Here is a 15,340-nt window from a genome sequence, read left to right on the forward strand (position 1 = left end):
GAGATTTCCACGCGGGTGCGATGCGTGAGGTGAACGCATTGCACCCGCACTGAATCCGGACCCATTCATTTCAATGGGGCTGTGCACATGAGCGGTGATTTTCACGCATCACTTGTGCGTTGCGTGAAAATCGCAGCATGCTCCTCTTCGTGTGTTTTTCACGTAACGCAGGCCCCATAGAAATGAATAGGGTTGCGTGAAAATCGCAAGCATCCGCAAGCAAGTGCGGATGCGGTGCGATTTTCACAGACAGTTGCAAGGTGATGATCGGGATGGGGACCCAATCATTATTATTTCCCCTTATAACATGGTTATAAGGGAAAATAATAGCATTCTGAATACAGAATGCATAGTAAAATAGGGCTGGAGGGGTTAAAAAAAAAATATAATAATTTAACTCACCTTAATCCACTTGTTCGCGCAGCCGGCATCTCTTCTGTCTTCACCTGTGAGGAAAAGGACCTTTGATGACGTCACTACGTTCATCAAATGGTCCGTCACATGATCCATCGCCATAGTGATGGATCATGTGACGGACTATGTGATGAGCGTAGTGACGTCATCAAAGGTCCTATTCCTCACAAAAGAAGACAGAAGAGATGCCGGCTGCGCGAACAAGTGGATTAAGGTGAGTTAAATTATTTTTTTTTTTAACCCCTCCAGCCCTATTTTACTATGCATTCTGTATTCAGAATGCTATTATTTTCCCTTATAACCATGTTATAAGGTGAAATAGTACAATCTACACTGCAACTAACCCAAACCTGAACTTCTGTGAAGAAGTTCGGATCTGGGTACCACAGTCGGTTTTTTATCACGCGCGTGCAATAAATATTTGCACCCGCGCAATAAAAACTGAACATCGGAACGCAATCGCAGTCACAACTGCATTTGCGTACCTACTCGCGCGGGTTTGCCGCAATGCACCGGGACGCATCCGGACCTAATCCGGACACGCTCGTCTGCAAGGGGCCTTAGGCATCGGCTCATCGGGAAATTTTCCTGCCAGATCTGTGGACACTCCTGGAAATACTTATTGTTGCTGTTGCAAAAAAATTAGTGGATAGGGACAGTGTGAAATGTGAACTTGTGTGGTGCGAGGGTATGGTGTGACTTTTTATGATATAATCTCAACACTGGTAAATGTCTGAGTTGTGGCTTCAATAAATTGCTTAATTAGGCACAGAAGGTGTAATTAAATAGGTGCTCATTTTTTCAAACCCCCCAAATGTGAAGAGAGAAAAAGTATGACAATCTAAGCTTTAGAACAAGGGATTGCAGTGCGAGCCAGAACACAACCAGAAAGAGAACCTTTAGAAACCAGGTCAGAAATTAGAATTGCAGGTATTAGTTGCAGATCTCACTCCCAAGCTGGTTTCTAAAGGCACTCTCTTAGATTTAAAACAATACCTGGCTCATATCTCTATCTGTTATACAGCCTGAGAGAGGGCAGGTTAAATCTACCTCCCCTTCAGCCAGCTACGGTCCCAGCTACTGAAGGGAAACTGCCTGCCTGTCCGGGGCGCTGTGGCTGCTACAGCAGTAGCTACACCCCTGTTAAATGCTATCTACTATTCTGTTTTTGTATATGTTTATTAATTATTCCTTTTTACTCATTTTTGTGGTTCAGAGTGTTAACTGTTATGACAGGTTCTACTGTATTATTACGGGACAGATAGATGATAGGTAGAAGATAGATAAATTAGATAGATGGATAGATAGATAGATAGATAGATAGATAGATAGATAGATAAAGGTTACATGGTATTGGGCTTATCTGGTGAAATAATTTTTAAAGCCTATTTTGGGGCTACATCATCTTAATATATTACACTGTATACAGTATGTGAGTGGTTTTGTATATTAACATTACTTACCTTCATCTAGACATATGTTTTCAAATGCAATTTTTCCTACTTCATCCACCTCCATTCTTTTCCAGGTATTGGGGTATTTTGTTCCCTTTTTAACAACAACCCTAATTCCTTGTTTTCGTAAGAACAGAGAAGTATTTCCAACTTCAAGAAGTCGTTCACTTTTATGGCATGTCCATGTGGGGGCATTAGCACAATCAACAAGCATGGCGGGGCGAAAGTGAGAAGCAGAAGCGAGAGACATGCCCAGACACATGGAGGATTTGACGTTATGTAGCTTCCCATCTTCTGTCCATTTCCAATGCTGGCTGCGATATGTCACATTACATTTTGTAACACTCACATACTTGCCGATGCTAATACAAACATTCTTCTGGTCATGGTATATTAAGAAGCTCTCTGTAAAAGCAAGAGAGAAAACACATTATAATCTATCATGTATAACAACAAAAAATGCATGACGTTTCCAGCATTGATGGTCATATCCATGTAGTCTTTTCTCTTCCCAATGTTAAAGGGCTTTCCAGCCTTGGAGCTGACAACCCCCGGGTTCCTAACCTGTGGCCCAGATCATAAAACAACCAGTACATTCCTCTCTGCTTCCGGTCCCTGCAGCAGCAGGAAACAGCTTGAACCCTCAGTGGTCACAGCAGCTTGAATAGTACATCACTGCTGTGATGTAGCTTTCAAGTCAATCATCTATTTCAAAGGAGAAATCCACGGCACGCCAATTTTTTATTTTTTTCAAAAGATGCTTTTAATACATTACGTTTTTTTTTATATCATTTTGTTCCATCCTGAGAAATGTGTGATTGGCCACAGTGATCATGGGTTCAAGCCGTTTCCTGGTCCTGCAGATGGGAATGGAGTGGGGGGTTTTATGTTCAGGACCACAGGTTAGGACCCAAGGGGTTGTTGGCTCCAAAGCCGGACAACCCGTTTAATTTAAAGAGTATTTCTGTATAAACTCAAAAATACCCACACTGTATACAGTATGTCCATGAGTTGCCTACTTTAGTCAAGCTGCTCAAATATTTATACAAATGTTATATTATTTTTCTGAGAAAGCAGGGTGATGTCCCAAATGACCGTTGTTTCCCTAAAAGAGAACCTGTCACCAAAAAATGCAGTGCAGTCTGCAGGCAGCATGTTATAGAGCAGGAGGAGATGAGCAGATTGATATATATTTTAGTTGGAAAAGATACAGTAAAGCCTGTAACTTAAATATTTATATCTGCAGCCCTGTGAAGATCCATCGTTACTGGAGGTAGGTGTTATCAATGACTGACAGCCAGGGGCGGACTGGGAACTCAAAACGGGCCTGGAAAAAAAACTAAAAGTGGCCCCATGTTGTAGGTGGGTTCAAATTATCTGAAGGTGGGACAACAGAAGAAAGCAGTGCCAGCCATACCGTAGTGCAGAACAAAATACCTCCCCAGCAGAACCAAATACAACAGTGCAGTACAAAATTGTCACTACCAGCGCCAGCTCACACGATTGTCCGTGTACCTGCTGGCATCTGTTTGCCAGGGAGACAGTCTCATCTCACGCCACCAGGGAGTGCATTATGTCACTAGGAACTGCGGGGTATTTAAACAGGCAATCTGTTGGTCACAGATTGCCTGTGAATGGTTCTGTATACCTCACCAGTGCTTTGGATTGTTGTGACCTCCTGAGTTCTGACTTTGACTACTCCTTTAGACCCTGATTCTTGGATTCTGATTTGGCTTTTCTGCATGTCCTGGTTTGACCCTGGCTTGGTTCATGGACTCGCTTCTGTCTGAGGTATTTGGACCTGGACTTGACTGCTCATGTATGACATTGGCTTGGTATTGTTTAGTGATCTGCTTTCTGATTTGGCTTCATTGTTCTCTTTTGGTTTTGATCCAGTATGTTTGACTCTGAGTAATTTGGTACTGGGTTTTTCTCAGTATTTATGTGCCTGCCTGTCACTTTGTAGTTTTTTTCCCTCTGCTTTTCCCTGGTAAGTACATATATAAGCAGTGAACGTTGTCCTGTTGTGGTCCGCCACTTCAGTTGGTCATGCAAGTAGGCAGGGACAGAGGTTCAGGTGGAATTTAGGGTTCACTTGTTCCCACTGTGCAGCACAAAACACTGCCTCTGCAAAAACAAATGCCACTGTAACAAACTTACCTGTCCAGGCTCCAGTGGCGCAATACTCAGCCTTGGTACGGCCACGCTGGGCGAGATGTGCTGCATAGCCACTCCCCCTGGTGATGCAACCGCATCCTTAGCAGCAATGCAGTGCTTTGTTTCTCCCCGCAGCGTGCATGTGCTGGGAGAGATTAGCAGTGCGCTGATTGCTCAGCTGCTATACTCCTGTGTGCTAGTGTTGCTGACTAATGGAGCGCTGAGTCATGGACCTATCAGGTTCTGATCCAGGGACAAGACGCTCTAGTTAAATCCCTTCCTGGCCATACACCAGTGCCTATGATAGTCTTTGACTCACTAGCTGTGTTCTTGGTTCTTGTTCCTGTGCTTATTTGGATTGCTTGTTTCTGACCCTGGCTTGTCTTCTGACCAGCCTCTGTCTATCTTTTGGTACTGCGTAGTCCATCTGGTTCTGATCTCAGCTTGTCTTCTTACCACTCTTACTCTCTTGTTTGGTACTGTGTAGCCTGACTCGTTTTGACCCATTTACATACTACGCTGTATTGTGTTTGTCTGTCTTTGTTTGTTAGTTGTCTCTGCACTTATATAGCGTAGGGATCATCAACCAGCTGCGGTCTTGCTATCTAGGGTTTGTACTGCAAGTAGGAAGTGAAAGCGGGCTGGGTACTAGCCTTAGGGTTCACTGTCTTTGTCTGTCCCTACCTACAGTCATTACAGCCACAGTACAGTACAAAACAATGCCTCTGCAAAACCAAATACCACAGTGCAGCACAAAATACTGCTGCCCGCGCTTCTCTTGCTCTATAACATGGTGCTGTCAGATTGCACTGCATTTTTGTGTGACAGAACCTCTTTAAAGGATTATTAACTCCTGTTTCCTACATGGCTGTGAAGTCGAAGGTTGTCTTAAATTTTAAGAAAAGAGCTGGCAATAGTACAAAAAACCATTAATTACCCAACAAATTCCCCTTTACTATTCACTCAGTTGTTTACAGGGCCTGGAACTGGGACATAAGGGCAATATTCAGAATGTAAGTACAGTCAGGTCCATAAAGATTGGGACATCGACACAATTCTAACATTTTTGGCTCTATATACCACCACAATGGATTTGAAATGAAACAAACAAAATGTGCTTTAACTGCAGACTGTCAGCTTTAATTTGAGGGTATTTACCTCCAAATCAGGTGAACGGTGTAGGAATTACAACAGTTTGCATATGTGCCTCCCACTTGTTAAGGAACCAAAAGTAATGGGGCAATTGGCTTCTCAGCTGTCCCATGGCCAGGTGTGTGTTATTCCCTCATTATCCCAATTACAACGAGCAGATAAAAGGTCCAGAGTTCATTTCAAGTGTGCTATTTGCAGTTGTAATCTGTTGCTGTCAACTCTCAAGATGAGATCCAAAGAGAGCTTTCACTATCAGTGAAACAAGCCACCATTAGGCTGAAAAAACAAAACAAACCCATCAGAGAGATAGCAAAAACATTAGGTGTGGCCAAAACAACTGTTTGGAACATTCATAAAAAGAAGGAACGCACCGGTGAGCTCAGCAACACCAAAAGACCCGGAGGACCACGGAAAACAACTGTGGTGGATGACCGAAAAATTCTTTCCCTGGTGAAGAAAACACCCTTCACAACAGTTGGCCAGATCAAGAACACTCTCCAGGAGGTAGGTGTATGTGTGTCAAAGTCTACAATCAAGAGAATTCACCAGAGTGAATACAGAGGGTTCACCACAAGATGTAAACCATTGGTGAGCCTCAAAAACAGGAAGGCCAGATTGGAGCTTGCCAAATGACATCTACAAAAGCCTTTACAGTTCTGGAACAACATCCTATGGACAGATGAGACCAAGATCAACTTGTACCAGAGTGATGGGAAGAGAAGAGTATGGAGAAGGAAAGAAACTGCTCATGATCCTAAGTATACCACCTCATCAGTGAAGCATGGTCGTGGTAGTGTCATAGCGTAGGCATGTATGGCTGCCAATGGAACTGGTTCTCTTGTATTTATTGATGATGTGACTTCTGACAAAAGCAGCAGGATGAATTCTGAAGTGTTTCGGGCAATATTATCTGCTTATATTCAGCCAAATGCTTCAGAACTCATTGGACGGCGCTTTACAGTGCAGATGGACAATGACCTAAAGCATACTGCAAAAGCAACCAAAGAGTTTTTTAAGGGAAAGAAGTGGAATGTTATGCAATGGCCAAGTCAATCACCTGACCTGAATCCGATTGAGCATGCATTTCACTTGCTGAAGACAAAACTGAAGGGAAATGCCCCAAGAACAAGCAGGAACTGAAGACAGTTGCAGTAGAGGCCTGGCAGAGCATCACCAGGGATGAAACCCAGCGTCTGGTGATGTCTATGTGTTCCAGACTTCAGGCTGTAATTGACTGCAAAGGATTTGCAACCAAGTATTAAAAAGTGAAAGTTTGATTTATGATTATTATTCTGTCCCAATACTTTTGGTCCCTTAACAAGTGGGAGGCACATATGCAAACTGTTGTAATTCCTACACCGTTCACCTGATTTGGATGTTAATACCCTCAAATTAAAGCTGACAGTCTGCAGTTAAAGCACATCTTGTTTGTTTCATTTCAAATCTATTGTGGTGGTGTATAGAGCCAAAAATGTTAGAATTGTGTCGATGTCCCAATATTTATGGACCTGACTGTATATTAGTAATATACATTTTCATTTGAGTACATGTATATTACTTTATGGCTGTGGCTACAAGGCAACGTGTCACAGGACATGATGTTTGTGTTGTCATATTGTGACATTGCATCTAATGATTGTCACTGGGAACGTGACACAACATGCAAAAGGTCAAATTTTTAAAAGGCTCCAATAGGAGCCAGAACATATCACATGTATCTATATAACTAATTAAATAAGCTTCTGCAAAAATGAGACTAAAAAGTGAAAATATATTTTTTATCTCTATATATATATTTATACATATATTGCTCTGGAATATAATAACGCAAATGAGCTGATAGGCAGCATACTTCCACTGTATATCTATGAGAAATTGAATATACTCTATGGACTGATGACATTGGATCATAGCCTATCTACAAAAGAATGTATGAATAGAAGGTATATCGGAACTGATTCCAGCCCATAGTTTTTAGACAACTTCAAAAAACATGTGACCTAAGGTATATAAATCCTGCATGGACAATATGGGGGCTTAACCACTGAAGAAGGGACCAGAGAAAGTCCTGAAACGTGTTTGGTAGAGGAGGACCCCCAAACTTTTATGTGACTGTAGACCAAGAATTTACAATACATCGGAGCGCGCCGCAATTTCGAAGAAAATTCTATACCTGCGATTACTACTGCTGCACTGCTTACGAATAATCACGTCACCCAGCTGACACCATCCCCCAGCATACGAGAGCAAACAGAAACTTCGCACTGAGGTAAGATCGCTCCAAGCTTCGTGACACGTGGGACGCCACAGCCGGCTTGCAATTTGAGATCCCTCAGCAACAAACTGTAAGTTAGAGCGCATATGGGGTGAATACAAAGGGGATTTTGCCATAACAGGAGAAGGATTGCAGCTTGTTTTAAAAGGTACCTAGGCTAATTTATCGAAAGCCTGAATGTTCGTGAACTTTTTGTGAATTATCTATATCGGATACATTCATAGCTATACAAAAAAGTGGTATTTAAAAGGACACGTATATACGGTTACTGTTATGGACATAGACCAACAGAGGCTGGATTTTAGTGTGGAAGCATTGTTGCAATAATCGCATGTTGTAAGAGATACAAGATCACGAATATAATATTTAGAATATACTAGGATTGTTGTATATGCTTACCGTTGCGAATATTTTATTCTGAATATTTTTATACAGGTATTGGGCCAGATTTATCATTAGCTCAAGTCAGAATAATGGAGTGAAAGATTTTTGCGCAATCGCTAAAACTGCGCAAAAATTAGCAACTTTTTTCTGCTCTGCACTATGCTCCCGTTTTCTTAAAGTGTGCATGTTTTCTTATGTAAATGAATCTCTAGACAGATTTACTATTGCGACTATTTAAAAAGTCGCAAAAAAGTCGCAAAAAAATGCGCAATTTCACTCCAGTGAGGACCATGCTTATCTTATGAGACTTAGATAAGATAGAACATGCAACTTTTTTGTAAAGATGTGCGACTTTTGTAAAGCTGCTTACTGACGGATAAATTGCTACCGTCAAACTACATTTATTACAGTCTTAAAGGGCCAATCATAAATCTGACTTAGCTAAAACTGACTTTAGCCATATGTGAAAGTGGAGTGAGCTGTCAGAGTAATGATAAATCTGGCCCATTGTGTTCAATACTTTCTTCTGTTTTAGTACCGATTTATCTAGGTGTGTACATAATTTTACTAACTACTGGTTTTATTAGGCATGAAATGTTATAGTGGAATTGCTTTTATTAATAAATTGACTTTGTTGTGAATTCCGAGAGAGTGCCAATCATTATTTGAACTATTTTTAACTGTGTGAGTGGGTGAACCATACTGATTTGAGCACCTGCATCCTGCTGGTGAACAGGTGAGCCACCCTTTTCATTCTATTACCTTATAAAATAAGATCATGACTCAACGTATACCGCGTTGTATGAGGTCGAACCTGAAGCTGAATTTATTCCCTGACAATGAGGAATTTTGCAAGAAATTTGAGTTGGTGAATAATAAATATGCTTTTGAAGTAATTATTTTAAATGTGGAATTTCTCCAAAAGAAATTGGTGGCAACACAGGCTGCTGTACAAACGTTGGAGGAGGAAATCAAGAGTCTGATGACTGCGACTGACGTTACAGCCTATAAAGAAAAAATGTCCCAGCAGGTACAAAGACATCGGATGGAAACAGAAAAGGTGAAAAGGCATCGTGACTTGGAGGACTATAAGACCGGTAAGATTTATAATCGGCAAAGATTACAAGGGAGTGGTCCCTAAGTTAGGAGAAGAGGAAGGGGATTTGGACATACACAATTTGGCTTTACTACATGTGATTCAGACTCTACAAATGAGACAACCCGATCAGATTTTTTGGAAGTCGGGAGCAAGCCCAAGGAGGAAGAACAGAAGGGGCGGAAGGAAACATCGGCACTCCGAGAAGAAGAGGCAGATATTTTCCGAAATATCAAATGTAGAGACCACGACCAACAACCAGAAAGAACCCTCAGAATTGAGTTTGGTATTAAATATATCTTCAGTTGAGCTAACGGAAATGGAAATTAAGGTGTTGAACAAGGGACTTTCATTCTGTCCTGTAGAGAAGGTCGACTGGTTCCAGTTGGAGATAGATTTACAATTTTTTTTTAGGAATTTGAGATTTCTTTTTAGACAAACCTGGAGATACTGTGAAATGTCAACATGATATGAGTATGATGTGTTTGAAGGATTATGGTCTGAGACTGAAGAGCGTATTTGCTCCCTGTCGGTACAATCGCTTTGTGGAATCATACATTGAGTTGGTGACCCGCAGGGTGGCTGAACTGAGGGCAGATTATACATCGATGTTCGGTTTTGGACATAATCTCTCAAGACCAGAAAGAGATGCACTAAGACAGATGATTAAAATAAGCAAATAACTATTAAACAAGCAGATAAGGGGGGTGCAGTTGTGGTAATGGACACATCAAAGTACAAAATGGAAGTTTGGAGACAACTGAAAGATGAGGAGGTATATACAAAATTAGCCCCCAAGTTTGAGATTCAAAAGAGGATAGAGAAAAAGGTTAATGATGCCTATGAGAGGGGGATTATTGATGTGATGAAGATTTGAAAAAAATTCTCATTGTTGAGAAACCAATTACACCTGTACTATATATACTCCCTAAAATACACAAAGACTTGAAGGATCCTCCTGGCAGACCAATTGTGTCTGGGAGGGGATCTATATTTAGTCCAGTAGCTGTTTTCCTGGATAAAGTGCTTTGATGTTTTGCCACAGCTGCACCCTCCTATATTAGGGATACCTCAGATTTTCTGCTGAAATTGAGAAATGTGGTTTTCTTAAGTGGTTATTATTTAGTGACATTTGATGTAGCATCATTATATACATCTATAAGACACAGTGAAAGTCTAGATGCCGTTGATGTGGCGCTGGCCGACTCGGGATGTGCTCCACCCTGTGCAAGGCTGATCCTCGGACTGCTTGAGGTTGTCCTCGAGAGGAATTATTTTCTCTTTGGGGACGACCTCTATTGGAAGAGGAGGTGCACGGCAATGGGGTCGAGTGTGGCCCCAACTTATGCCAATATCTTTATGGGGCGGTTCGAGGATCAGTATGTGTAAAGGTACAACTTCGATGAGCACATCCTGAGTTGGTGGCACTACATCGACGATATCTTTATGATATGTAAAGGGGATGAGCATACTCTGAATGAGTTCTATGACTATTTAAATCATTGTGTGGAAGGTCTGTCCTTGACTATGACTAAGTCACAACAGTCAATCTAATTTCTGGATGTACTAGTATATGTTGGAAGGAGATATGATTAAAACAGATATTTTTATGAAGCCAACTGATAGAAATAATATGTTATACTATTGGAGCAACCACCCAAAACATATGATAGACTCTTTGCCTTGGAGTCACGTTTTGAGTTAGACGGATTGTGGCAGATGAAGAGAAATTACATATTAGGGTTGAAGAAATGTGTGCCAGGTTTCTGCAGCGAGGATATCTGGATGGCCTCCTGCGTAGACTTGGCACACAAGTAATGTTGAGTGAGAAAGAAGGTAGTATTAAGGAAAAGAAAAATAAAGATAAAGGAATGCTCATACCTTTTGTTTCCACATTTGGTGGATTGAGCCCCAAGTTAACACAAATTTTGAGACAGGATTGGGTTGTGTTGGAGAAAGGCTGCCCTGGAGTTCAGGAATTTAAAGAGAAGCCCTTGATGTCTTATAGACGTAATAAAAATTTGAAAGATAGACTGATAAAATCAGATATTGGGCCTCTGAGGAAGGAAGATCAGACATTCCTTATGACGCCTAAAAAAAGGAAACTTTCCATGTTTGGGATGCTGTAATTGCGGGAACATGTTGAAGGGCGATACATTTGCCCAGCCATATAATGGAGAGATTTATAAGATTAAAGAAAGATATACAGTACAGACCAAAAGTTTGGACACACCTTCTCATTCAAAGCGTTTTCTTTATTTTCATGACTATGAAGGCATCAAAGCTATGAATTAACACATGTGGAATTATATACATAACAAACAAGTGTGAAACAACTGAAAATATGTCATATTCTAGGTTCTTCAAAGTAGCCACTTTTTGCTTTGATTACTGCTTTGCACACTCTTGGCATTCTCTTGATGAGCTTCAAGAGGTAGTCACCTGAAATGGTCTTCCAACAGTCTTGAAGGAGTTCCCAGAGATGCTTAGCACTTGTTGGCCCTTTTGCCTTCACTCTGCGGTCCAGCTCACCCCAAAGCATCTCGATTGGGTTCAGGTCCGGTGACTGTGGAGGCCAGGTCATCTGGCGCAGCACCCCATCACTCTTCTTCATGGTCAAATAGCCCTTACTTTCAAAGTTTTCCCAATTTTTCGGCTGACTGACTGACCTTCATTTCTTAAAGTAATGATGGCCACTCGTTTTTCTTTACTTAGCTGCTTTTTTCTTGCCATAATACAAATTCTAACAGTCTATTCAGTAGGACTATCAGCTGTGTATCCACCTGACTTCTCCTCAACGCAACTGATGGTCCCAACCCCATTTATAAGGCAAGAAATCCCACTTATTAAACCTGACAGGGCACACCTGTGAAGTGAAAACCATTTCAGGGGACTACCTCTTGAAGCTCATCAAGAGAATGCCAAGAGTGTGCAAAGCAGTAATCAAAGCAAAAGGTGGCTACTTTGAAGAACCTAGAATATGACATATTTTCAGTTGTATCACACTTGTTTGTTATGTATATAATTCCACATATTTTAATATATAGTTTTGATGCCTTCAGTGTGAATCTACAATTTTCATAGTCATGAAAATAAAGAAAACTCTTTGAATGAGAAGGTGTGTCTAAACTTTTGGTCTGTACTGTACATGTAGATCAGACCATGTGGTGTATATGATACAATGCCCTTGTAGATTGGTCTAAATAGGATAAAACAACTATGGAGGCTAGAGAGAGAATCAACAAACACAAAAGTACGATTTGAAAGGAGAAGATGGAGCTACCAATTCCGAAACATTTTAAAGAGAAGGTACATTCCATTAACCAGTTGAGGTTCAGGATTATTGACTCTGTGCCTCCACTTCGAAGAGGTGGAGACTGGGAGGGCCTTTTGTGGAGAAAAGAGTTGAGATGGATACATACTTTAGAAACATTACAACCGGAGGGGCTGAATATAGAGTTTAATGTAAGTCACCTTTAGGGCCCTATGGGTTCCTGTCCTTGGTATATGTAGTTATATGGGGGGTTTGTTGATATTTAGCAATAAAAGGATTGTTTTATATTGAGCAGTTGAAAAGTATTAACCACTATAGGTGATATAATGGCATATGCACTAATTGTTTTATCTTCTCTCTTTTTTTACAGTAAGTTGGGGACTGGTGATGCTGGGCGCATGTCTCCACAGCGAAGAATAGTGAGATGGAGATATGATGCAATGGAGACAATTGGTATTATCTATGTTTCCCTGTTTTATTAAAAAAGCACACAAATCGGGAGCCATTTTATGCACAGGATTTAATAGTGCTGTGCTAATTATAAGGTGTCGGTATTCGATACCTATGAAGAGAAGGATGTATATGGCGGTGGGGAAGAAAAAAGGAGGTTAATGTATCCCGTTGTCCCTATCAATAAAGTTGCTTGAGGGGAGACGCAACGTGACATGCTCCGTCCGGTGAATAGAACGTAGGATATGCAGAATAAGGACATGTGCAGATTATCGATCACGCTGAGGAGACATGTGGCGGCGGCCATGCTTCAACTCACATGCACATGTATGACGTAAGAAGGGTCTCCATGTATGGGGAGGATAAATGTTTATCTATATAGACACAGATGATTAGTTTTAGTATATTTTAACCTGTATACAAGTATTCTATTGGTGATAATGGGCACAACCCCTTGTGGAGGAGGTATATAAGTTCACACTGTGTGATGTTTATTATGGCTTGAGAAAGGCTTGTGTTAAGACGAAACGTTGCCTGTTTGCTGTGTTGATCGGGAATAAAAAAATCTTGCACAAGGAAGACGCTGGTCATGATCTTATTTTATTCCTATTCAAAGGACAAGTCATGAGTTAGAAAATCCTGGAAAACCCTTTTAATGTTAGGAGCATCAGGTACTTATGCACCTGGCCAGCAGCCCCAGTGATAGATGAGGGAGCTTAAAGAGATTGTTTCATCTTATTGTTAATAAGGCTAGATGGGACTAAGCCCCAACCAAAGTCTCGAAATCAAATGATAATCCCCTTGCTTACGGATCTATCACCCCATAAAATATATACTTTGTTAATGCAAAAAAATTAAATAAACCCAATATAACAAACTCTTAAAATGTTGCAGTCTCTGTCTGGTAAATATCTGTTATTCAAAATACACAGTGTAAACTTCTGGTAGCTGTATTTGACAGTATTTGTATTCATGTACCGCAGTGTATTTACAATGAACACTGACAAGCAGTGGTAATATAGAGGCAGTAAGCCTGATATGCTGTACTAAGATAGGTTTGTTTTGTGCCAGAATATTTTTCCAGCACCTTTAACAGCTTGCGGCACATTTATGATTTGTATTGCAAAATGTGTCTAAATCTATGATATTATTTTAGAAAGTGCTGAAGGGAAGGTGTGATACAATGCGCCATAGGGTTTTATACTATCAGAATGTTAAGGTGCATTTAGACGCACCAATTATCAGGCAGATTATCGCGAACGACCATTCCTGCAAACGGTTGTTGCCAACAATCTGCACGTCTGAATGTGCCGCCGATCACTCTATGAACGAGCAAAGCGCTCGTAAATCGGGTGATCCTGTTACTCGCGCAGGCACCACCGATCATGGCTTTTGGGCAGCAGATCTGGTGGTCTAAACAGCGATCTGTTGCTCAGAAGCCATGATTCTGTATGAGGACGTGGGATTCAATCCATCCTCATACAGTGGAGATCGCTGCATGCAAATGAACAGTCTTCTTCACTAAATGAGCAGCTGACTGTTGGGAAGGAACGCTTCCTTCCTGACAATTGGCCGCTGCATCTTGGGGGTCATTTATCAAATTGGTGTAAGGTAGAACTGGCTTAGTTGCCGATAGCAACCAATCAGATTCCACCTTTCATTTTTGACAGCTCCTTTGAAAAATGAAAGGAAGAATCTGATTGGTTGCTAGTGGCAACTAAGCCAGTTCTACTTTACACCAGTTTGATAAATGACCCCCCTTTGTGTCTAGCATGTTGTAAATGAAACAAAAATGTGGTGCATGCACTTCAGATATTTGGCGCAGCATGCATGCACTGCAAATTCTGATGCAAAACTAGAGACTTTCCAGAGGTACTGACTGATATATTTGCCCCAATGTCTGTATCTAGTCAGTATTTCACTGTCGGTGTACATGTGCAGCTGGATCCTGATTGTGGCTATCTGTTTACTGCTGAGTGGGTTGCAGTCCTCCCTCAACTTCAAACTTCCTGACAAAGTTGAGACTATATATTTCGCCATACTGGGTGTCACCGGGGGTAGGAGGCAAAAAAATTATGCATTTTGCCTTTCACCCCTGATGACATCCGGTATTTGGCTTTTATTTTAGCTGCATTTACCTGTATGAAGTCAAAATCAGTTTTTTAACTAACCATATAATTGACTCTAAAAAGGTACAATAAAGGTATAACAACCTGCTTGTGAAATAGCTGAAAGTCATAATGCTAAATATTGCTTAATAAACATATCCTACTTACATAAACATATGCTATATATGCGGGTGGATTTCTGCCTACTGTAGCTACATCATGTGAAATATACTAGTTGCATATAGAAGTTACTGTACTAGTACTACTACTAATAATAATAATGTTAGCTATGACAATATCTGTACAGCACCACAGAACAGGCACTATGATATACAGTATAAGTTAAAAAAAACACACACATTTCTTAGAAACCTATTGTTTGCATCATTACCATAAAGAAGTAGGCCACATAGGGTATACCTATGGTGAATGTCACCTTACCCATCTGACATTTGAAGAGCCTATATTAAATACTGTGTGAACATTTTAAAATCATCCATCAGGTCACACCTTCTGTTTAATTTTACATTATAGACTTTTTATTATTTATACATTTTCATAAATATGCTTTATGGC

The 15,340-nt window shown here is 40.7% G+C and overlaps 1 protein-coding gene across 1 annotated transcript in view; it reads right to left on the reverse strand.

The window, feature by feature from the left end:
* The window catches only part of PTPRB (protein tyrosine phosphatase receptor type B), a 158,927-nt gene that overhangs the window by 142,489 nt on the left and 1,098 nt on the right, over positions 1-15,340 (reverse strand). The window contains exon 2 of the mRNA XM_040409891.1: positions 1,878-2,273. Coding sequence (XP_040265825.1) covers positions 1,878-2,273 — 396 coding nt within the window. The remainder of the gene's footprint in view (positions 1-1,877; positions 2,274-15,340) is intronic.

Source organism: Bufo bufo, chromosome 1 (genome assembly GCF_905171765.1).
Source record: "Bufo bufo chromosome 1, aBufBuf1.1, whole genome shotgun sequence".
Lineage (NCBI taxonomy): Eukaryota > Metazoa > Chordata > Amphibia > Anura > Bufonidae > Bufo > Bufo bufo.